This window comes from Lepeophtheirus salmonis, chromosome 12 (assembly GCF_016086655.4).
Source record: "Lepeophtheirus salmonis chromosome 12, UVic_Lsal_1.4, whole genome shotgun sequence".
NCBI classification, from domain to species: Eukaryota; Metazoa; Arthropoda; class Copepoda; order Siphonostomatoida; family Caligidae; genus Lepeophtheirus; species Lepeophtheirus salmonis.
In genome coordinates, this window is record NC_052142.2 from 7,233,397 (window position 1) to 7,258,490 (window position 25,094).

At 30.1% G+C, this 25,094-nt stretch overlaps 1 protein-coding gene and 3 long non-coding RNA genes across 7 annotated transcripts in view; 1 reads left to right on the plus strand and 3 right to left on the minus strand.

Moving 5' to 3' along the window:
* Positions 1 to 4,045: 4,045 nt before the first annotated feature.
* LOC121126635 (glutamate receptor ionotropic, kainate 2) overlaps positions 4,046 to 25,094 on the plus strand; it is a 53,562-nt gene continuing 32,513 nt past the window's right edge. For 2 of the 4 annotated variants that reach the window (XM_040721941.2, XM_071891958.1), the window contains exons 1-2: positions 4,071 to 4,251; positions 19,173 to 19,318. In XM_040721941.2, the coding sequence (XP_040577875.1) occupies positions 4,167 to 4,251; positions 19,173 to 19,318 (231 nt within the window). In that variant the 5' untranslated portion in view covers positions 4,071 to 4,166. Of the gene's footprint in view, positions 4,252 to 19,172; positions 19,319 to 25,094 lie in introns of all 4 variants that reach the window. The other 2 variants (XM_040721940.2, XM_040721939.2) reach the window with 2 other exon arrangements.
* On the minus strand, positions 12,064 to 12,912 carry LOC121126637 (uncharacterized). The gene is made up of 2 exons (XR_005867028.2): positions 12,829 to 12,912; positions 12,064 to 12,483 (listed from the first exon to the last, which is right to left on the minus strand). It is a non-coding gene; the product is annotated as an uncharacterized lncRNA (long non-coding RNA).
* On the minus strand, positions 13,026 to 16,160 carry LOC139906694 (uncharacterized). The gene is made up of 2 exons (XR_011782437.1): positions 13,808 to 16,160; positions 13,026 to 13,754 (listed from the first exon to the last, which is right to left on the minus strand). It is a non-coding gene; the product is annotated as an uncharacterized lncRNA (long non-coding RNA).
* On the minus strand, positions 23,418 to 24,738 carry LOC121126638 (uncharacterized). Its single transcript, XR_005867030.2, has 2 exons — positions 24,250 to 24,738; positions 23,418 to 24,186 (listed from the first exon to the last, which is right to left on the minus strand). It is a non-coding gene; the product is annotated as an uncharacterized lncRNA (long non-coding RNA).

Here is a 25,094-nt window from a genome sequence, read left to right on the forward strand (position 1 = left end):
CCACATTCTTGCTTCTTGTATTTAAATTTCATTCATATGGTATTGTGATCTACCATGCAATCGAACTGGACCAATCTGAATCAATTTGGCGTCTAATGCAAAATATTAGCAATAATATGTATATTCAATATTAAACTGTTACACAAAGCTGAATATATTAATTGCCTTAAACATTTATTATATTCTAAGAAATTATAAATACCTCCAATAATATAATAAATAATGAAAAAATGTAACATCCATAGCCAATGCAGAGTATAAAACTGAACTATGTACAAAAAGAAAACTGTAGACAAGTGTTAGAGAATAAAAATATTACAACTGTACGAATATATGTATAGTGTACACCGTTGATGTGCACTTATTATTTTTATACTAAGGAATGCAGTTATTAACTGGTCAGAGCAGTGTCATCAGGTCAGGTTGTAGCCTAAAATATAGACATGTGATATGGGACTAATTTTATGCTCTCAATAAGTAATTTATTCAAAACTATTGTGGACATAGAGTGAACATTCAAAAACTGAACTTCATACGACATCATATACGATTTATGGGCATTTTCAAATACTTCAAAGCAATTTATCTCAAAACTAGCATTATGTAACATAGGAACTTCTTTTACTACACTCTTCAATTGTATACTATTGTAAAGTTGAAGGGGAAAAAATGAATTATATTATTTTTTATATTTTTTACTGTGTCATTCAATGACTTTTTAGCCGATTATGAGATTTATTTTCTTTCATACATTTTATGGATATTTGATACTATAGAATTCTAAGAATTTTTTTTTTTTTTTTTTTTTTTCAAATTGCTATGATTACTTAGAATTTTTTTGAAATTTCACCTTGATCGTTAAAAGAAAGTAACTGTATTTTTTTTTTTTTATCTAATTATACTTATGTATTTGGAAAAGAACCAGTTCAAGTTCTAAGTTGTAGTATTTATGTTAAAGCTGATCAAATTTGTACATTCTACAGCAATAACAATTATTAGTATTGTGTCAGTCCTTATTTATTCTGACTAAAATAAACTAACGAAACGCGGCCATTAACTTGAGAAGATATGATGCTGCAGCGTTTAAACATTTTCCCCAAGATTTCGTTTTCATATGCCGTCTTATTTTTCGTACTGACGTAGAATGGCATATAATAAAAAGGGATAATTTGAAGGCCTCACACTCTAAAATTGCTGAGGGAAAAGAAAAAAATATTTAATTCCTTAATCTTTCCCTTTTTGTATATCCCATAAAAGAGAAGTTGAGTTTTCAATTATAAATTTATGATTTATTAATTGTTATTATAATTACTAATATTAAATTTAAGATACAATGGAATGAGTAATTATGGTCAGAAGTAGGAACTTGGACTCGAGACTTTACTTGAACTCCATAGCTTAGTCTGATCTAGCTAAGCTAAGTCCTTCTTACCTAGACATCGAATGAGCATCTTCTAAAAATAAAAAAGTATAGCTACGCTTTTAATAAAATATGACATAAATACAGTAGACTTACTTAATGTCTACTATTAGATAACATTATAACTCCCAAGGCTAATATAATTTCAGAGTTAGACCATCATGTAATCAGACTACTACAATTTTCAATTTGATGTATCGTACCGACTGATCGGCAAGGTAGACAGATTTTGACAAAACATGCAACCAATCATTTTTATGATGTTACTATTGCTAGATTTTTCAATTTGATGTATCGTACTGACTGCTGGGCAGGACAGGTAGATTTTAACAAAACACACAACCAATTGTATTCTGTGACGTCACAGTATGCCACAATAAAAAAGGGTGGTGGAAGTAAAATATCAGAAGTACATGTGTTATGGTATAAGCTGTGACTATATAACATTTTACGTCTTAAATTTCATACTATATCTTAGTAAGTATAGAAGAAAAAGAAGAGGATGAAAGATGTATGATAAGCATAGATAAAATTCAATGTGGAATGGGTATGTTAAAAAAAAGAAATCGAAAATCAACGCGGTAACCCTGACAATTTGAATAATTTTTTGGGTGAGAGAAAGAATAATGCTTATGACGTTTTATTAGATTAGATATAATCAGCTGTCACAAGACAAGAAGGAAAAAAGGACACAAACAATCACATTTGCTAGTATTACCCTGATGCCAAATTCTACTCTGCAGCCAACAAGGACTTACAATTATTTCTCCACAACAAATCTTCAGGGTTACGCTCCGTCTTTTATGAGGACACACGAACGGTTAAACAGGGTTTGAATATTATTGAATCTATTTAGGAAAGGATGTTCACTACTCAGGAATTAAATAATAATGACAACTTCTTAGGAAAATGAAATTCGTTCTTTATTACCAATTACAAATTAACAGGCCAGCTAAAATAGACACTGGATTTATATGCATGATGATAATTATTATGCGGTTATATTGTATCATTGTTGTATATATTAAGTCATTTATAATACATTTATTTTAATTAAGAGAACATATATCGTTATTTTAATATTACGTATAAATTTTTAATAAATAAAGAAATGAATTTATAGTAAAAACTGAAGAATATTAAATGAAAATCATATAGTAAACATAAATATGAAAATAAAAACATCCTATGATTGGTAAGCACTGATCCAATTACGAAGTTATATTCTCAATCTTAAATTTTCATGGTATTTTTTCCGTTTAATAAAGGATTTACTCTAAAAATGTGTTTTACTCAGATCTTAAAATAATAATACATTTTCGTAATAAATTTATATATAAAAATCAAAGAGCAGTAGGATAAAATATAAATAGTTACCATTTTATTTTGATCGTCTGCACTTATGCCATTAATGAGTACTTTTAAATAACTAATAATTAAATATAAGAACTGTTATTATAAGCATTTATTAATTATCTTTATTAGTGTGGAGATCCTACATCTTCATTGGATAATAAAGTTTTTTAGAAGATAATTAAGACTAAATGAGTTTCAAAATTGCAATTATCTTAAGGTGTTCCAGTAAAATGTAATATGGATTGCAGGCAAAAGTATTGTGAAGAAAGGCTGCATATTCATTAAGAGTCTAAGATTGACTTCTACTTTTTCATATACATCAAGGAAACTGAACAGTGTTTTTTTTATATTTTTCTCAGAATAAGAGACGAAATAATGTTGACTTTGGGAGTAACAGGCTTCAAGAGTTTCAGCGAAGGAGCTGTGGATGAGAAATAAGAATTCTTTATTCTTCACTGGGTAATTCATTCGGGAAATTATTTCTTTTTACGGAGCTCTCCAGTTCCAAATAACTATTTATATGTAATCTCAGAATAGAATATGATTTGTAGACCAAAATATCAGGAGAAGAGAAACACATTATCTTTACGATCCTAGAATCAACTGGCACTTGTTTTCCAATCACAAAAGAGACTCAATAGTAATAAAGAAATCAGGTGTGAGATTGAAGTGTCCAGGCTACATAAATTTCTGTATAGACTGTATATCACAAAGTCCAACTTATAAATGGAATGGATAAAAACGTGATTGCGATGAGTGATTTCTACATTATATACAATAAATCAAGGGAACTGAACGACTCTTATTAAAGATCAGGAGTCACTATCACAGACCTTAACATGAAAAGAAACTTGTACAATCAACGATCCTTCCATTAAAGGAGACGTCATCCACCGAGTGAAGCACTTGTTTAAAGAATCTTGCCTCAAGAATCGAGATCCCTTAATCATACCATGATATTGACAAGAGTATCAGAAGGTGTTTGAATTGGATATTCCTAGTAACAGGAAGGATGGATGGATGCGGATCCATATATCTGATTACTACTTAGGAAAGATCTATACAAATGACCATGAATGAAATATCTTTCCATAACTCTTCATTATGTCACCACTTTATAAATATTTCTCGCAAGCTCTTTTGGTCCATTTGTCACTTGGTAATGTTTCTATTATATTTATATCTCGTTGAATATATGGTAGCATCTGTATTAGTATCCCACAACCATAGCTTTTTTTTTTTTTTTTTTTTTTTTTTTTTTTAAGAAATGTTAATATGAAAAGAATAGTAATCAACTTTCTTCTTAATAAAGGTTTTCATCTGTTATTATACCAGTAAAGAACTAAAAGTATTTGCTGTTTTAAAGTTTAATGAATCAATACAGTCAAAAATGTTATTATGTTTAATAGTTATTAGTGCGTTATCAAGTGCAAAAGGATGGTCATCTGATATACGAATTGGTGCAATATTTACAGGTATGTTTTTATAATTTTTTATATTTTATGTAGGTGATTACTGATAATTATTAACAGTTGAAAATCTAAAAATATTTCCTTTGAAAATAAAATAAAATATATCAATTTTTTCATAGATTTTACTGCATGAAAAATTTTATATTAATATTTTTATATCCTTGTCTAACTATTTAAAAATAGTAAATTTTAATAGATTCATCACTTACACCAGGTAATTTCTACATAAAAAAATTAATTGGTATTGCAGTTGAACTTGAGCTTCTAGAATCAAATACTCTTTTGTCAATAAAACCCTAATTATTTAAACTTCACCTCTAGTGTAAAAAAAATTGAGATATTATTCATTTTAAATCAAAGCTCTTAAAAATATGGTGTTTATTTAAACTTTAAGTTCTATTTTCCCAGAATTGGATGAACGGATATAAAATATAAGTACCTATTTGAAATTAAGATTATTTTTTTTCAATTAATAGTTGTTTTTAACGTAGATTATTTGTTTTTTCTCACTTTAAGGTTGGCTCAAACCTATAATAAGGGTACAAAAACTCAAAGAATTCCAATCCAAATTGTTGAAAATCAGATTTGATACGAAAAAAACTATTTATAAATTCGTGGTTATCGCATCAAGTACTGCTAGAATTGAATAAGGAATTCAATAGATTTTTAAAAAAGCCAAATTTGGTCGACTGGTATAATCTAAATACTTATTATATATATAATCAATAAATTACCTTGTAAAGATGAACTAATCGTAAGATAAGGAACTACAGCATTTATTTATTACATTACAAACTAATGATATTTTAATAAGTAGCGTTTTATCGGAATAAAAAACTAAAAAGACAGCTGTCCTATCAGTGTGGTCCTAATACAATTTGCCAGTTCCAATATAGGTCTTATCAGTCTTTTATGGAAACTAAAAGATCTCAAATAACGTAGCCACTACTACCTACGTCATTTGAGTAGCTGAAGTTTTTATCATAATTAATAACCTCTTTCAAAGAGAAAAAATAACTGATGTTAAAAGTGTGTAACTAGAACATATTATTATAAGTTTTAGCTATCATTAATTATTTTCTTATATTCTTCTATCCTCGCTTGGAGCTTAGAAAAACCTGTTGTACAATTTCTACTTGTTAAAGCTGAAGCAGGACTTCTTGAGGCTCTTAAAAGCATTAGTACTGTAATTAATTCGGCCTCCTCTTGTCGGTAAAGCACACTGCACCTCTTTTAGGGCGAGAAGATCTGCTTGTACGCCAAGGTATCAAATGAACGACAGGTGGCTTGCGGAGGATACCAAAGACCTGTTTCTCATAGACAAAACTAAGTAACTGGCATCTGCCAAGTCCAGTTTGTCTTCATCCAGGAGGGGCAAAGGGTGTGTGAAGCCAGACATAAAGTTCAGATTGTAGAGCTTCTCAACTCATAAATCTGCGGCTTGAATAAGAAGCCCAACAAGTGTGCTCACCTTAACGTGGGCTCCCAGAAACAACGTAACCAATCTTCCTCTCTTCTTTATTCCCCCGTTTCGGAAAATCAATATAGTCTTAAAATAAGTTCAGAACTAATTTATTTTCATAAAATGCATCCTGTACGATTTAAATCCAAACATATCTTTTCATTCCATTGTTAGATTAGGTTTACATCGGAGTCTTATTTGGAAATTGTATTGATTCTTGCATTTGGTATGTTATAAATTTTTATTTACTTTTTACTACTCGTATGTAGTTTTCTTTACTAATAACATAATTTATTTTAAAATGCTTATTTTTATTTGTGTACAATCCAGTTATAAAATTGTCTAAATAGAAATCATGTTATGATCTGGGAAAAAAAGTCAAAAAGGATTAATGACTTAGTCAGAGGTGTGGAGTTGGATTCGAATATTTTTGATCTAAGATGTTTAACTCCAACTAGTCGGAGTCACTAAATTATAAATAACGGGGGACACGGAGCTTAAAATTGTTGTTGTAAGAGTCTTAATGAATAAAATGGATAGTTCTGTTAAAATCGTAACAAACCTTGGTTACATTTTCGTTGCTTGACAACTGCAAAAGTAATACGTATATAGGTGTAGGTATTATTATCTTTTCATTTATCAACTACTATCAAAGTTTCTAAATTCTCCTCATCATCTTGAGATGAATTTTTGGATCATTTTGACTGGCTTGTTGTATATAATATAATATATTTGTATTTATAAGTCCTCTGCACTTGTTTTTTCCTGTGAAAGATTAGATTAATTTTTATATTTATTATTGTAAATATTTTATAGAGTATATATATATATAGGTATATTTTTTTATTATTATTTGTGTTCAACGTTTCAATAATATGTTAAATTATAGAATTTGAGTGTCAAAAGCAGTGCAATGTGAAATATATTGGGTGCCAAATCTATGCAATAACTATTCTAAGGGAGATCGGTATCCTGAAAAAGGGCTTCCATGATCCCCCCCTCTAGCGATCCGACACTGATAGTTCATTTTCAAAAGTTATGAAAAATATAAAACAAAAACAGCATAAATTATACTATTTATGTTATATTCTAACGAGGTATTATTTGTCCCAGTACAAAATCTTAATCTTAGTTCTGAAAAAATTACTAATTATGTTAATATCGTAAAAACCCTTGCCTTCGTTGCAGCATACTCAAAAATGTATCTGCTACATTATCTAATGCCCACTGGAAGCCCAGAGCTAAGGTTGATAATGGTTTTAACCCGTCTTGAGAAAGGATGACAAAAAAGCTGAAAAGTATTTAAAATTGAATATTTTCTCCCACAATTAAGTCAAAGGGATTGTGATGATGATCGTTGCAAGTCTTCTCCAATTTAATTAAAAAAATTGAAGCCAAAAAGTTATTTACAAGCAATAAATTATTACAAATACTCACAAATGTGTAACAACTTCTTGAATATAAGACTAAGAACATGTAAAAAGCAATATTTACTATGTTCAATGAAATTTATTTGTTTGTGTTCCTTCCTGCTCTTTTCCCTCAGCTAAAGTACACCATTAAAAAACGGTTTGAATTCATTATAATAAGAAACAACAGTTATTTCATATAAATTACTACAAAATGCCATATTTTAATAATTAATTACAAATCACTTAAAGTAAAGTTAGAGCTTAAATTATATGTGGAACTTCTGCAGGACAAAACTTCCCTGGGCTAGACTGCATACGGCGTAACTTCCGGTCACCTTGAAAAATGTTAGTCTATTAGTCTTCATAAAGTAAAAAATAACTTAACGTAATAGCACAAGAAAAGTGGGTAGGCATTGAAAGTATATAATTGAATATTAATAAATAAATGATCAATGGTCTGCCCATCTACTTCATTTTTTCCCCTTGTCTAATTTATATATTTGATTTTAACGTTAACAACTGTTCAAGTCCGTTCGACACAACATCAAGGAAATGAACAATCAATTTCTCGTAAAAATGAATATTTATTCAAAGAACAAGTCACATTGTAACATGGCTGCTATAGCTGCTATGATACTGTAATGATTTTATTTAGAAATAATTGTTTTTTATAAATAAACAATTGCCAATTTGTAACTCTTTATATCTTAATTACCAAACTAGTTTTTTGAATAAACTAAGAGGAAGTATATTTTCCTTTCAGATGTTTTAATTAATTTTCATGAGTTGGCTATGTATTATTTAAAGTAGCTGACTTTACGTAATATGAACTAAAAAAGATATAACATAGGATTTTGATTGTTATATAAATTATTTCCATCGAAACTTTCGTTTAGAATTCGTGTCATATATACTAAGATAAAAAAAATAGTATACTTATTAGATATTTTAAAAATTTGCTTACTGTCTGATAGTCATCTATTAAATTTTTTGTATTCATTACACAACTATAATCTAAGACAAATTTCAAAATATCCAGCATAGTGCAGCAAAACGTATTTTCTCATTATAATGAAAAGGTTTAGTAATGAATTTTTGATATTCTGTTTCCACCGTGCTTTTTACATAAGCAAATCATACTAATCCTTTAGTCATTTCATCATCATGGACGAGCAACAAGCAAAAAGGCAGCGCACCTCAGATCTCCTTTATGTTGGAGTTGATGTGATGAAGATTACAGACATTGTTATGTGTTCTAGGATGTCAAGAAGTGGAGGGCATAATTTAAAAAGGGATACGATGAATCGTCTCGCCAACGAATTTTCTGTAACTCCTAGTACTTTCAGGAAGCCTATAAAGCACAACTTGGGATTAGTTTCTTTCCCCCCACTGACAGGGGGGCATGAAAGCCAGGAGGCTTGAGAGGTGCAAGAAAATCCTCACATGGATTATACAACTGCCGGAACGACTGCTGGCTTGCGAAAACAAAAGAAGAGGCCCAAGGGGTTTACCACTCTAAATATCTAACCCAAATAATGGTCCTCGGCGTTGTGGCCTCTGATGGAAAGAAGATGCCTCCGCTCTTCTTCAAGGCTGGACAGAAAATCGGCCAGGAGGCCTACTATAAGGTGTGAGTACACCATATTGCCATGGAGGGTAACTACGCGTGGAGTCAGGACGGTGTCCCCTCTCACACGTCAGCCAAGTACCAAAAATTCTGCACACATAACATGGCTCGATTCTGGTCCAAAAAGATATGGCCCCCTCCTCACCCAATTTGAAACTACTATCCTTTTTTATATGGGGCACTTTGGAGAGGGAAACTAATAGGACCTCACACCCAAATGTGGACTCACTGAAGTCCTCCATAATGGCTGCTTTGAACAACTTGTCTGATAAGTTTGTCATCTACTCATGAGTGGCCTTCGGGTGACATTAAGGTGGCCATATTGAGTGAAAAAAGTTTTGGTAAAACTGTGTCTACATTATTTTTTTGCTTATTATTAAAAATATGAAATTATTGATGTCTTTCTAAATCCATCTCTGGAGTCCACGTTTTGTTGTATGTCAATCTAAAAAAATTAAATCGCGTTATCATTTAGAAAACTTACTTGAATCAAATCTTGAACTGGTTATCACAATTCTAAATAACATTTAAATAAAGAAGATAATTTTCAAAGCAAAATAAATTTTATACTGAACAGTGGATCAATATATCAAAACCAAAACAGAGGAGAAGGTAGTCAATGAAGTTTTTAGTAAGTTTATGCTATGGGAAAACTGAAGTCCTCATGTATATAGAAGGATTGTATATGATAGCTTTTTTTGTATGCCAAGCTTTTCATACTTGAGAAAATTGTCTGGAGTTTTAAATTTAAATACGGGGATATCCTCTTCCATAAGCACATGTCTCAAGTCCTGGTTCAAGTCACTTCATTCAGAACATCGAAAAGTAACAATAATTTTTGATGAAGTATGTTCTTCTAGACGCATTGTGTTTATTGGTAGAAATTTTTATGGAGCAGAAACTGATGGCACTCCTACAAGGACGATCATAATTATAAAGACTACTTTGTCTTTATTGCATTAAAATTTTCCAATTTCAGAGGAAAAAAATTAATCATTGAAGCCAACAGCATCATACATATGGTAAGAGAAAGGTCATTATTGCATGGTCCAATTGTTAAATTACATTCATAATCTTAAATTTTTATCGATTTTATTTCAATAAAGTATTAGTTTTAAGATACTTGAGTTTTATGAAATCATTAGATAACAGTAGATTCTAAGAAAGTTTTGAGCTACATTTAATCCTAAAAGTTGTTTGCTTAAAACAATCCTTGTAAATAGTCGCTATTTGAATTTATGTCTCTTTATCACTTAATGCACTCACTATATGTTAAGAGTGGAATTAAACTTAAATAATGTTAAAAATTAATTATTAATGTTTACTAGATGTAATTATGTTCCACTTTATTACAATGACTTGTTCTTTAATTCCGGAAGTGAAGAAGTAACACGATCTTTTGTTATATTCAATTCCCAACATTCGCTAAGGAGTATTTAGCTAGTATCTTCTAATTGATGAAGAAGGCTGATGATAATTGATAGTCACCCTAACCAAATGACAGCCAATACAAATTAATAATTACAATACATATAGATTGCCTATATTTGGTCTTGATAGAATTAATGATGACATAATTTAACACAGAATAAGGTTTATATTTGATTTCCTAATATATTTGAGTGAAATTAGACAGTCTTCTTTGTTCCTCGCTGCAGTCCACTATGGAAAAGTGATCCACTTGATAAACTGAGACTTAGCTTCATATGCTTTACTAGGACGTAGATGATCCTGAATGGGGTTGAATGTCTTTAATAGAATGAAAACTTTGTCAAATTGTAGAATCAAGAATGTAGATTATTGAAACAGACCCAGAGGAAAGGGCCTCTGGATCCTAATTCTTTAAAATATAGGAACATTGATAAATATATATATTTTTTTATGATAGCCCAGCCCAAAAGACGAACGTCCTTAGCTTTAATAGCGGAAATAAGGATTCCTTATGTCCCAAAACTCGGAGTAGATGATGAGGATGGATGAAATAGATGACTGAATATCAAGGTATATTTCTTGAAAACCTTCAAATATAGATGGAACCGCATCATTCTTCAAGATACGGGGAGAGAGAATCTGTTCATTCCCATTTATAGTCTTCTTGTCTAAAATGTTTGTTACGTAATCGTACATATTTAATCAGTTCCTAATCTTTCCTATAAGTATAATTATAGAAACTTTTAGTATTGATAAATTGGTTCAATTGAAAAAATATAATAGAAAGAGAATGGAGTAAATGGTAATCGCTAAGAAATCTTAAAATTTAATGATATCTTGTTATAGCCTTGATTCAACACTGAAGGAGCGTTTTATTTTTCATAGGTAGGCTTTGACAAAAAAATGTTGTCTTGTTTGAATTGACGGAGTAACCTAATTTTGCACTTTGGAGATCAACATGTAGAATTAAGATTTAAATATACAATTTTAATTCCTTTCAGAGCCAATTATTTTTATCAATTTTTAGCCAGGCGATAGTAATATTTTTCCATACATAACAGTAGTCAGCAAATATCAGTAGTAAGTCCCCTTTTTTTTATATCCCAGACTAATATACAGATATGAATATTATATGTCCTCAAAAGCGGGAGTGGGTTTTTGCAGTTGATAATCCTTATAATACTAGAAGCTGTCATCATTATTTTTCATCCTTGAGGAGAAAACATATCAAAATTTATGATGATTAATCATATATAAATAATTAAAATGTAACTATGAACTACATATTGATTATTTTCATAAGTTTTAGAAACGTGTAATGTTGCTTCGTGATGAAGTTTGAGATAGAGTATTGACTTGAAATTTGATTTTGTAAGTACGATAATTCATTACGTTTCTTGTGTTGTGTTGGATGGTCCTTTAGATGGTTATTTTTTGGGTCGTTCTTATCTCATTAATTTGGAAAATATAACCACAGCCGACAATAAAACTATTACAAGTGTTGCCGTAAAAAATATCAGCAACGGTCTTGGCTCAGATTGAAGGTTTTCATTACCGACAGAGCTTTATATTGAATTACAGAAGCCGAAAAGCTTAAAAAACATTTTCCACTGATGTTGCATGTCACTTGTCTAGCTCATGGTCTTAACAAAATAGCAACGCTCTGTTCTGTTTATTTCGAAAATACAAACACTCTCATCTCTGAACTGAAGAAATATTTTTTAATTCAGGTGATAGAAAACGTAAATTTACTGCTTTATGCCAAGTTCTCCTCCCACCAGCAATGACATAGTACTAATATTGGACTTGTAAGTACATTTAAAAGTGCCTTTGAATAAACACAATTGTTTTTTTGTTTTTTTTAAATATATGTATTAGTGGTATTATATGATAACCTTTTTTATTTATTTTAACATGCATAAAGGAAGATTACAAACTATAAATTAACATAAGATCTATTTTTAACTATTACAGTAAACAATTTCATTTATGTTTATATGAAACTCGAGTAAATATGTGACATTAATAAAAATTTAAATAACATTTTTATAATTTTGTTTGTCTCAACTATAACACAATGGAAATTATTTATGATGCACTTCATGATAATGAATCCGATTCTTGGCAATAACAATTTTGCAATGAAGAAGAACTAAATTATTAATGGTATCAACGCAAATTATGTAACAAAAACATGTCGATGACTTAGGATTCGATAGGTAAACTGTCAACAGCAGTTTATTATGCATAAGATCAACTGTCTCCATACCTTTGTTTAGAGCATTACCATTATCCATGAATTACTAGATATATAGATGAGTGGAAATTATATATGCCAACGAAATCTCAGAAGCTCACCCTTTTATATAAATAATAACGAGGGAAAAATATGTAAACTCTTTAGTGGTCCTTCATAAATACATTGAATGATGGCATAGATAAATAGTTGTATTTGAATTTTTAAACAGGGAGTGAGCTACAAGTCTTACATTGGAATATTTTGGATTTAAAAAAATAATGTAAATATTTTTAAACAATATAAATATGAATGACTATAATTATCCGTATAAATCTTCTAAATTCATTTTATACTAAATTTTATAACGGTATTCTTATCTAAAAAAAAATAAAAAATAGATGTCACTTACATGAATATTTCTATCTTGTAAAGTTGAAAAAGTTACTTATAAATGTATTAAAGAGCATAAGAAGCTTCTTGTCATCAATTTCCTAGCAAAAATGGAGAACTTTGAAAGTAGAAATTTATGTATTGTTTTATATAATAATATCAAAAATTAAATTATTAAAAAAAACCACTTTATTATACAATAACTATCAAACACCATTAACAAGAAATTTTAACAATATATTTCAGTTTTTAAAAATTGTATAAACATATCGTAGATATGTTTATATATGTTGACATTTTAGTATGTAAATTAGGAGAACTCGTTTACTAATTATCCTGAAATGTATACACCAACATAGATTATTATATCCTTTCTTGATAAAATTTAAGGTCAGAAAGACCCATCCGAATTAATGAGGGATCAGATTGGTATTTTTCATCTTTCTCTCATTAAAGTCCTGCATAAGGAGAGTAATATCCTCCACCACTATAACTTAGGAAATACACTTGCTGTTTCGCAGTAAAATTTGACATCTTGAATCCTATATGACGACAATGAAGTAGATACTTATCCACCTCGTGATTTGAGGAAGCAATAAGGACTCCCAAACACTCGCTGCTCTTCAGGAACTGATTCCTGCATTATTAAAAGTCCGAAGTATCACAACAGTAATAAACAACATCCTTTGTCTAATACAATTTTAATATCAAATATAATAATTTTTGGATATAGCCACATACAATTAATTCAAGATACATTTGATTTATTATTCACTCTTCTATTTGCTCAAGGTTCACTATTTTCTTGCACATTAACTGAGGGCTGTATCTTATCTGAATAAATTTGTGAGTGTTTAGTATCCTTGCTCAGTTGGGCTCTAAATATTTTCTTCCTCCTTGATCTCTCTCCATGTTGGTCCTTATGGATTGCTTATAGTGGGAGGACTTAAAATATAATTTTCATAAGGGGAGGCATTGGAGAGATTAATCGAACGTACCTTGAGTTAAAGATGGTATAAAAATGAGCCCTTATTCTTGTGACTCATGAGGATACCAATTTCTTTATGTAATTGAGGTGAGAAACACTACATAAGACTAGATAATCTCATCCATCATGGTGGTTATTTAAGAGTGGAAGAATGAAAACGTAGTAAGAAGTTAGATATATTAATACAAGGAAGACAAAACTATAACAACAAAGGATCAATATGGGGTGAGTCGTGAGGAGTGTGAGATAGAAGATTTTTTATCCAGAACGAAGGATAATTGATGGGAACTAGTTCAAATTTATTGACTTCTATATTTCATGTCCCTCAAATTGAAGTTGAAAAGAAAGAGGAAAAGGAAAACTCTGCAAGCGTGTAATGTTACTTTTTTTGTAACCATCCTTTGAGCTAATCGTGGACGTTTTTATTTATGGTACGGTAATATAGGGACTTTAGATCATAGAAAGACAGAAAAAAACCATTAAATTTGGTTTCGAAGTTAATTGACTAGCCTGTCTCTTGATGTGCAGATCTATGTGATCAACACCAACAAAATCGAGAACATTGTTAACATGGAAATGTTATTAGTATTTTAAAAAATGGGGTGACAACAAGATTAAGAATTATTAATGATGTCTCAATCACATGGACTACATATTCAAGTAAAAAAAGTTGGGAAACCCTTTTACAACAAAATTTAGATGATATACTAAACAAATTTGATGCACCATTAGGAAAAAAAAGAAGAAGAAGGGAGTTCATAAACCTTATAACCTTCCTTCTTTTGGTACTATGAAGGAAGGGATAACATTATTTATGTAAATTGGCTTTTCAAGATATGGAAGATCAAAAGATGAAACGCAAAATTAATGGACAACTTTTTCCTTTCTTTTGCTTATGTTAAAAATTTACAATTCAGAGACTATTTATTCTCATTACTTGAAAAATGAGGTCACACATAAAGAACATCAGTGGCCTGGAAATTTTAATTAGAATCTACTTAAGGATTATGGTATTTTTGGAAGATTTGTATCTCAATATGATCTCAAAGCCATTCGCTTCCCAAGTCATTGGAATAGAGAAGTCTTATATAATAAGTATAAAATACAATTATGTTAGGATAGGAGTACGATAACTATTACATTAGACTAACTTTTATATTTTGAACTGTCATTAAAGGACTGTATGTTCCGAATTGGGTATAATGGATCGGTGCTACGATATTTGCCATTTTTTATCTTTATTCTTAAGAATTAGTAACGTAGTTGAGAAAATTTCTACAAATTAATCATTTGGATGATTGGTCATTGAATATCAATGATAATTTTTAAGGAGCACTAGCAAAAAACTTGTCTTAACTGAACGCAGAAATTGGAATACGACTATTGAATACCCAAAAAAATCTTCAAAAATTAAAAATATCATTTAAATTACATAAATTCCAACTCCGCCACAACGGGTATTATGTACTTAATATGAAAACTTGCATCATATAATTTAAGTAGATAGTTTGGGTGTTAGGAATATGATGTTATCCATTCCTGACGTATAAGATCTTTGTTATATGGAAATTTGTACGCAGAATTAAAATGTGTACTAATGAATGAGGCCGTTGTCAAGGTTAATAGAAATACAAAGTTAGACCATCATGTAATCAGGCGCGTTAGAATTTTCTATTTGATTTGTTGTACAGACTGCTTGAAAAGGCAAACTTTGACAAAACACGCAACCAATAACATTCTATGACATCCCTATTTTTGAATTTTCAATTTGATGTATCGCACTGACTGTTGGCAAAACACGCAACCAGTTATATTATATGACGTCACTATTAAAAACTATGACGTCACTATTAAAAAGCGGGGTCGCCGAGGATATCATTAGTAAAGCATACATAGTACAATCGGTATAGGAAACCAAATATTAAGATATATATTTGATAATATACTTGTATCACTATTTTGAATCTGATTAATTATATATACTCTTCATATTCCATAAATAATTACAAATTGTAATTCGTAAATATAATTAAAGGAAAAGTAAAGACACATTAGATCCATTACCGAGAGCTGTATTTAGGCCCACCTTTTCAGTGTTCATGTAAATTCCAAGTACTCGTGCTCCGGATCCATGGAAAAATAAGTGATGTCCGGATTAATTTCAGTATTCACTTTCGTCTTTATGACGAAATCTTAACTCTCACAGAATATTCCAAAGATTAATGTTATAATTAATAGTTACCATTAATTACTTCATAACTTATATTTTGAAACTCAATGATGTTATCATCATTGCTTCCAACTGAATTTATGGGTACGAACCGAACTTAATGATATTAAATCGTCAAAGCACCGTACTGAACAAATGACTTGATAGTCAATTTGTTATGTCTCTTTTTCTATTCTGCCCTTCATTCGTTCTTCAGAGGAAAGAGGGCTAGTTCTAGACAAAGAACTTGGAGTGATGTCATGAAGGAAAGGTTATGTTAAAAAAAACGATCTGAAGGAAAGGATGACTATAGTATTTGGAAGTTCATCACTGCGTCACCTTTTACACAAAAATACCCTATGTATTTGGTTGTCAGCTGTCGATTCCCTTGTCTCACATGATATGTCAGGGCTATTTCATTTTTTTCCTTTTTCATAAATAAACGATCTAATAAGAAATATTTACTGATGAAAATCGTGTTTTTTAGGACATGAAAAAAAAAAAAAAAAAAAAGAGATTCTGAAAATCAACATGGTTGGTGGAAAGAAAAGAAATAGTAACTAAAACAATTTTATTAGAAAAAGGTTCGCCAGCAAAAAATTACAAGGCAAACACAAAATTAATATTTCTGATGAAATCATAACGAAACTTTCTTAGTTCAATGTAATACAGAAAAAGTAAAAAAATGCGGTTTAAAAGTTGTCGAAGAAGAAATTGATGGACATTAAATGCATTTAACCACATCAAACCTAATAATGTTGAACTTATCAAAATTGAAAATATCAATTAATACATAACTTTTAATTAAATATTACTATTACATCTTTAATTTATTTAGGAGCATTAATATATTTTGCTTTATTTTTATTTATAAATGATATTATGTTACTTTACGCACTGTAATTAGATACAATAGAATTATATGTTTTTTGCTGTATCTATTGATAAAACTAAAAAAACAAACTATTACTGGCCTCTATTAAAACTGTTCAAGTAATATAAAAGTATTTGATTTCCCTAGTATTGTTTAAATATTTGCTAAAATATATAATTATGTATGTCACTAGAGATAGTCAAAATCAAAAGGCTCATGTTGAACTCCCCATTAATTTGTAATTCCACGACACGGGACGAAATAATCTCTGAATCAATTCCAAAACCCATGGTAGATTTCTATAAAGAAGATGCAGTTACAACTAATTGAGGTTTAACTAATATATTGTTCTTCTTTTATAACTTTTCTTTCGGCTTTCTTTCGCCATAGTTCAAAATTTATTCGCTAATCAAATGAAAGGACATAGTAAAAATGAGTAAATCTCCTGATAGGGCAAAGAAACCTTCTTTTCCCCATTACATATTAACCATTTTGGCTTTAAAATCTCCATCTCATACTTAAAGACTACACGGAAAATTATACGAGCAGTCCGTGCATTTTTCGTAAAAATAAAAAGATTAATTAATATAATAATATTGTGATAATAAGTTTTGGAAAAAGTAATTTTGTATTTTTCCCTTTATGTTAATTTTTTATAAGAAGTGTTACAATCATCCGATATAAGTAAAGTAGGCCCTGTTCTGTTTGATAACTTGTTGCAATCGAGAATCCAACTTCATAATACCATTTTCGTAGAAGCCCTTGTCGCTATTGGCAAAAAACCATTGACGATCAATTTTCACAGGAATCTATTGTTGCCAAATTTGTAATCCCATTTGTGTTGGCCATAGATAGAAACAGGTAGTTGTCGCTCGGTGCAAGGTCTGGACTGTAGGGTGGCTGCATAAGAACTTCCTATCTGAGCTTCTGGCGCGTCATCGAAGATGTGTACGGGCTGGTGTTGTCTTGATGATGTCTTGTTGTCTCCTATTCACAAATGCTGTCCTTTTCTGTTCAATCGCCAGCTTCAAACGGTTGAATTGTTCACAGTAGAAGCCGAATTGAGCGAAAAAAGATATCGTTCGAACCATTGTTGTGCATCACGAACTGAAAAAATATTACCCCCACATAAATGGTAAATTTTCTTGGTTTGCTTTTTTCTATTCAGTTAGTAAAAATGTAAAATATGGCAAATTTCTTCATTTGACACATCCATACTCGACGCACGATAATTCACGACTGAACCGGCCGAGCGCAATTCTATCGACAAAAGACTTTATAGTATACACTCATACGTTTACAATGATTTATCGTATGATCCGTTGTGATCAATAATGAGCCAGATATACTTAGTTTAAAAAAAGGACGGATAATACGAAATTATTTTTCCCACAACCTAGTATTCTTTTCCACCTAGAATATAGTTTGGAATGACTTTGTTCCATCCTAAACTCTACCCCAAAAAACACTCTTCAATTTACGAACAACCAAAAACTCATACGCTAAAAAGGGATAGGATTGAAATCGCTATATAATTGTAAGTTATTTTTAGAATTTGAGTAAAAATGAGTATCGAAATTGAATTAATTCATTCATATTTCATTGCTAGATATGGAGTGGAATTTTTTAAAATTTCCTTCCCTCTTTTACTCGATTGCAACTAATCTAATTAACTTTCTCGACAGCTAAGCTACTTTTCTCCCGAGCATTATTCAAAACTGTCAAGGTTAAAATTTTAATTTTTGGTTTATTTTTTTATACATATCAAAAATGCTTTTAATTTATTAACTCTACATATTCTATGAATGAAGTTTCTTACATTTCTTCATGCCTCAATCAAGTTCATGACAATGAGTAAGGAGCCAATAGTCAACAATATATTTCAAAATAGACTCATGACCCTTCATCTGTGATTCCTTAATCCTACATTTCTATAGATTATAGATAAGCCAGCAGTAAACATGTGATATCTACAGCAAGAGGTCGTAGATGGTAAATTTATCAAAGTTAAAAATGTTATTGGCAATGTTAGCGATCACGGACAGGAGGAGTTATAAGATATGAAATAAGATTTTTATTTTTTATAGTTCTCCATGAAATTTTTATTTTATATTGCTTAGACTTATTTTATTAAATTATTTACATTACAACGGATCCCAATAAAGTTATGGTTTACTTTCAAATGTTGCTTATTACGAAACAAAAAAATATAGACTGTAGATTTTTCAAAACTTATAATATCTCTCATAAAACTTAGTTTTAGTTTTCAATATTTCATTTTTTTATTTTTAGATGATCAAAAGGATTCACCATCTGAGTTAGCTTTTAAATATGCTATTTACTCATTAAATAAAAAGGATGATATAATGTTGAATAAGACCATCACATATGATATTCAATACGTTCAAAAGGAAGATTCATTTAGAACTACACAGAAGGTAAATGTTATTTAAGTATACATGTAAATGGAAAACTATTTTAATCTGTAATTTTTTGTAAAATTTTTTCTATAATATTCGTCAAATTATTCCATTTTTACAATATTAGAGTGGTTTCACACATTAACCGACGTTTCATAAACCTATGTATTATAATGCTTCTCATGAACATACTTACAAATATTAAATTTCTGCCCCAACAGTTTAATGAAATGTATGTTTTATTTTTTATATTATACTTCCCATGAATATATTTACAAGAAAGTAGATTTTATACTCAATATCTTTAGAAAAAAATTGAATCAGTATTTGGAAATCAATCATTAGTTATTCATTTTTAAATTTATAATGTCAGGAAAAAGACTAAATGTTCACGAAATAGTTCAAATTCTTGACAATATTAATTTATAGCAGACAAATTGGTATATTCACACAGTAGTTCAATTAGGGAAAGTTACGATTTCAGAATAAAAATTTTTGAGCATCCACAAAAAGTTACACAAGTCAACGAGTCTGAGTTAAACAAAGTAGATATGCTTTGGTCCGAAACTTCAGAAATTAACTTTAGCTTCTCCGAATTTAGTTCATCACCTGATGCATGTCACTCACTGAAAGTTATTTCGTTGTTTTCAAAATAAAAAAACCCGGTAAAAACTTAAAGTTTCTTCAATTTCGTAGACAGTTAAATCGAAAAGCTTCTTCAAAAAAATTAATCAAACAAAATAAGTGTCAAAGAAAATGTTCAAATAAATTTCAGTTCAAATCCTGTATGCATTGTTGGTAAACAGTTATCTGTATATATCTTAAAATCAGACATTTTAGAAGAAAAATACCAACAGTGCAAATCCTGTGCTAAAAAGAAAATTATTTATAATCTTAAGTATACCCTTATAAAAAATATCGGTTTTAAACAAAATAGTTAAGCATTGCAATCTATTAATGATCATATACTTGATTCATCTCCTGAATCAAACCATATATTTTAACTTTTTAAATCTAATTCAAAATATTATCCAGGTATAAGATTTTATCATTTGGAAAAACGTGAACGTTAAAAGATTCTAGGGACCCAAGTTAGTTTTAAGTAAAAAAACAAAACAATTATAGGCTCAATAAATAAATTTTGATTAAAAAAAAAATATTTAAAAAAACATCAGGATATCATCATGATTAAAATAAAGATTAACAATTTATGAATAAAAAATAAGTAAAATTGATTAGTGTGAGTCAAGAGTCTCTTATTCAGAAATGTTTTAAAATTTACAACTACTAATTCGACTAATTCGGCAACACATTTGAGGCTCTGGGGGAGACAGTGGATGAGGTTTGTTTTCAGCTCATTCACAACTTTACCAGCCTTGACAAAATGCAAATAATGGTCAAAATGCATGTTAATAAAGGTGAAAAATGTATAAAATGCAAAAAAAAAAAAAAAAAAAAAAAAAAAAAAAAAAAAAAAAAAAAAAAAAATGCCAGTAAGAATTAGATTAAACGGAGGATTGAGTGCAAGTAATGGAGGTATAAGAACCATTAATTAATGTCGCCATGAATTATAAAGGGAAAAGTACTTGGATATTCAAAAATATATTATATTCCTATTCCAACCATAGCTATTTAGATTTTTTACAATCAGTTTTTTTCTCTATAAATATAAACGGGGATCCAGTAAAACTTATTTTCAATATATTTACATTCATTCGAAGTGAAAGAACGTCTTTCTAAATTGACAATGCCTAAGATGGTGGACCCCTCAGTGCTCATTAATGAGCTCAATAGCACCAAGATTTGGACTTATGTTCCTGAAATAAAGTATTTGCTATGCAAGCATTGCAACTTTATTGCTAAAGCCAAAAGGATATGTGTCCTAAAGCAGCATAGGCGCACTGCCTATTATAAATGTCAGGCACAAAAATAATGTAAAAAGTGTTCATTATAAAACTAGAAACGGTGGTATTTGAACCTTGAAAGACTCCTTCTAACACCATACCCATTCAATCAGCCTTTCTTGAGTGTATTGGAAGAATAAACCAGCGTGATGGACTCATTGTAACAAAACACCCAGTCAATCAAACTTATTTGAGTGTATTAGACGAAAGCGCTGTAGTGTGGTATTTGAAGCTTAATGGGCTGATTATAAAACCATACGCTTTAAGCATAAAAGACTAATTGTAACACCACACAAATTCAGTTAGACTTTTTTGAAAATATTAGAAGAAGTGATTTAGTTTGGTATTTCAAGCTTAAAAGGTTCATTATAAAACCATACTCATGCATTTTGTAACTTATAGAGCTCATTGTAGTACAATTTTTTTTAAAGATATCAAGAGTTTTGTTTTATAGAAAGGGCGCATTATAACAAATCACTTAGTCAATCAGGCCTCTTTGAGTATATTTGAAGAAGGAGCTGTAGTGTGGTATTTGAAGCCTAAAGGGATCATTATAAAACCATGTTCAGGGGCCAAAAAGGTAGGTCTCTTGTCATCCTAATGTTCTGAAAATGAACGTTACAGGTGATCTAACTATTAAAAGAGAAATGTATTTTATGTTTTATTTAATGAGTCTATACAACCGATATGTAACTGAACTCATGAAGGCTACAACAATTAATAAAATTACGAGGCACTTCCAGGAATTTTTATAAATCCTAATTATCAAATGTTACTTTTACAGATAGTTATCTTATTATATTCAAAAGGGCATTTCAAATCATGATTACTGAGCCTTATTCTCAACTCATGAAAGAAGAGCAAGACTTTATACAGAAATATCCATATATTTGACAATGTAACAAAAGTAAAATACAATTTCCTCATGATGTTGATCATATAAGTTATGGAACAACATCCATCTATAATGTTATAGTTGAGAGATTTGACTAATAAATTTTGGTAATGAGAAAACGTGGGGATAAGTCCGCATGAAACTGATGATTAATCACTCACAACTATAGACTTCCAAGTAAAATAACATATAAAATATACAACAGTGTATGATTCTACAAAAAAATGCTGGTTTGTTGAAATGCCAAAGAAAAATCTTAATGTTAATGGTAATCAAATGAGTAATAATTATAATAGAGCATTGACTATTTGGAAAAAAGGTTACGACTAAAATTAAATCAGAGGATCAGTCATAAGTGGATAATACTTATAATGACTTAATTCAAAACGGAATTGAGGAAATAATTTCAACACAATTACAAGAAAAAACTAATCACTCAACCTATATATATGTATATTTTTTTCTTAATGTTCTTAAATTGGTTAGATGGAGTTGCACTGATTAAGTATAAGTAAACATTATAGCATTATAATTACTCCATCTAACCTAGAAATCTTTTGGTGAAATCCATATACATATAGTATATTTCTTTCGCTAGGAATCACCGGAGCACAAACGTACACACATCAAGTTTGAGAGAACCAATATTTTGTTTATTACTACAAATTTGGCATTCAAAAATGTTATAGTTTATTGCAACAATAATTATAACAGAAATGCTTCTATCCATTCGGATAAAGGAAATATCAGATATGGATATGTTAAGATTTCTTTTAGAGACTTTAACTATTGACATAACAAGTATCATAAATGATAGACAATATGGAGTTTCCCAACAGGATTCCCTATCACCTTCAACCATTACTCCAAACCTCCTTATTCCTAATCGACAAAAGGGTGCAATAAAAACTCCAAATAAATCAATCTTGTCCACGTTACCCTACGCTAACATGTCGATGTCATCGAAATATTGTTTTACAGGTTTTTTGGACTAGGCGGAGACATGAATATTTTAATGAATTAAGTATAAGGAGGAAATGGCTGGAGTCTTATACCAGCTCAATTAAAAAGTATGATACAGTAATGTAATTACTATTATATATACATGGACTTAAACCAAAATATAGCTTGTACAATAGGGGGACCACTCTTAAAGCTATGTAATAGTATAAATATATCTGAATATCACTCATTTTATCTATATTTTAGTAAAATAAAATATAAATTACTTAGATGTATGAAAATTACACGATATATGGACCTCAAAATATGCAATTAAATGCGCCACTTATTAAGAAATAATAAATCAAACAACCCGTTATCATTAAATAAATTTATATTTCGAGGCCAAATTAATATCATAGAGCTTATTTCTTCTCAGATCTCAACTTCTTTACCAGCTACCACGTCTGTAGAACCAGTACCTTACAATTCAGAAGAGACATGAGAGAGAGAGATGTTGCTGATACTCATCAACATGAATTGAGTAAGGAAAGACGACATAAAATAGTTTATACAAAATTATTAAAAAGGCAACCATTAAACATCACAATTGTTTGATATATATCTAAGAAATAAAAATATTATAAAATTATACAACATGGTAAAACTGTCATGGGGGTCGGACAAACCTTACAACTTGTCTGTCTATTCCAAAACCCGAATGATGAATACAGGGGAAATATAGGGCACATTTATTTTAACAATTTTTTTTTTAACCAAAGACCGGGATAATGTTGTGAAAAGAAAGTAACTTGGACCCCCCACAAATAATAAAATTATTTTGGGAATAGTTTGGCAATTAGATGTTAGAGACATTAATGCATTGTTACACCAATACACGTGTGTTATTATTACCCAGTGTTTTATTATGGAACAAGGAATACATTGGCTCTCTGCTCTCTCGTGCAAGTGTCCCTGGCAGGAAGGAAGATCCCAACACCATAGCAAGCTTCAACTGTGCCTCCATGACATCCATGGTCTGTGAGAGGGCCTTCAGTGTTTTCAATGATTTCCTTACTAAAAAGAGGAATAGGCTGATCGAGGACCATCTGAAGGGCCAGATGATAATTCAATGGAAGAAGAACCTACTTAATGAGATTTTTTAATTATATATATATTTTTTTCCACAAGAATATATCTTATTTTACCAGATTCATTTGCATTTTTGGCCTTTTTCTGCATTTTCATTTGCATATTTAGCTCAATTTATATACATTATTTGGATATCACTAGTTATAACTATGAGAGGAAATAGTATAAATTGTGGTTCTTGGTAGTTCTGGTTTATCGGTTTATTTTATTTCGATTGATCTTTTCGACAGAACATTCGGATGTATGGATCTGCATCCCCTAGTTTATCCAATAAATTAATATCTTTTCATTGGAATATCCTAGGAGTACGCATATTACTTTTAACTTAATGTTCAGTGATGTCGTCTCTTTGGAGGTAGTCTTTGCCTCACTCCTTAGCTCTTATCTCGATGAATGAAAAGATCATTTATTGTGGAGATACACTTTAACATTAAGGTCTGTGATAGTGCCTTTTAATCTTGTATATCATCGTTTCAAGAATGCAGAAGCCGCTGCAAATCTTCTATAGAATCTTGTATACCCTTATGATAACTGAGGAGTAACGTATTAGATTTAGAGCAAGAATAATCAAATAAAAAACTAATGAGAAAGAAAGCGAGTTCTCAGCTTCCAGCTACTTTATTGAAACTCATGAATCTATTCCTCCAAAAGTCAGCTCTATTTTATATTCTATTCAAAGAAAGCTCTTTCATCGATTTAATTCCTTTAATGTCCTTGATATACATAACAAACTAATTAGTCATCTCTAACAAATTAAAAAGTGATATTAATTCCATATATAAGGCTGAATTCATGCTATACAGAGAACTACACATCGAGTCAACTTCAATCTGCACTTCCAATTCCCCAATACTACAGACGTAGTTAGCACTAACTACGTCATTTTAGCTGTTGCAGTTTC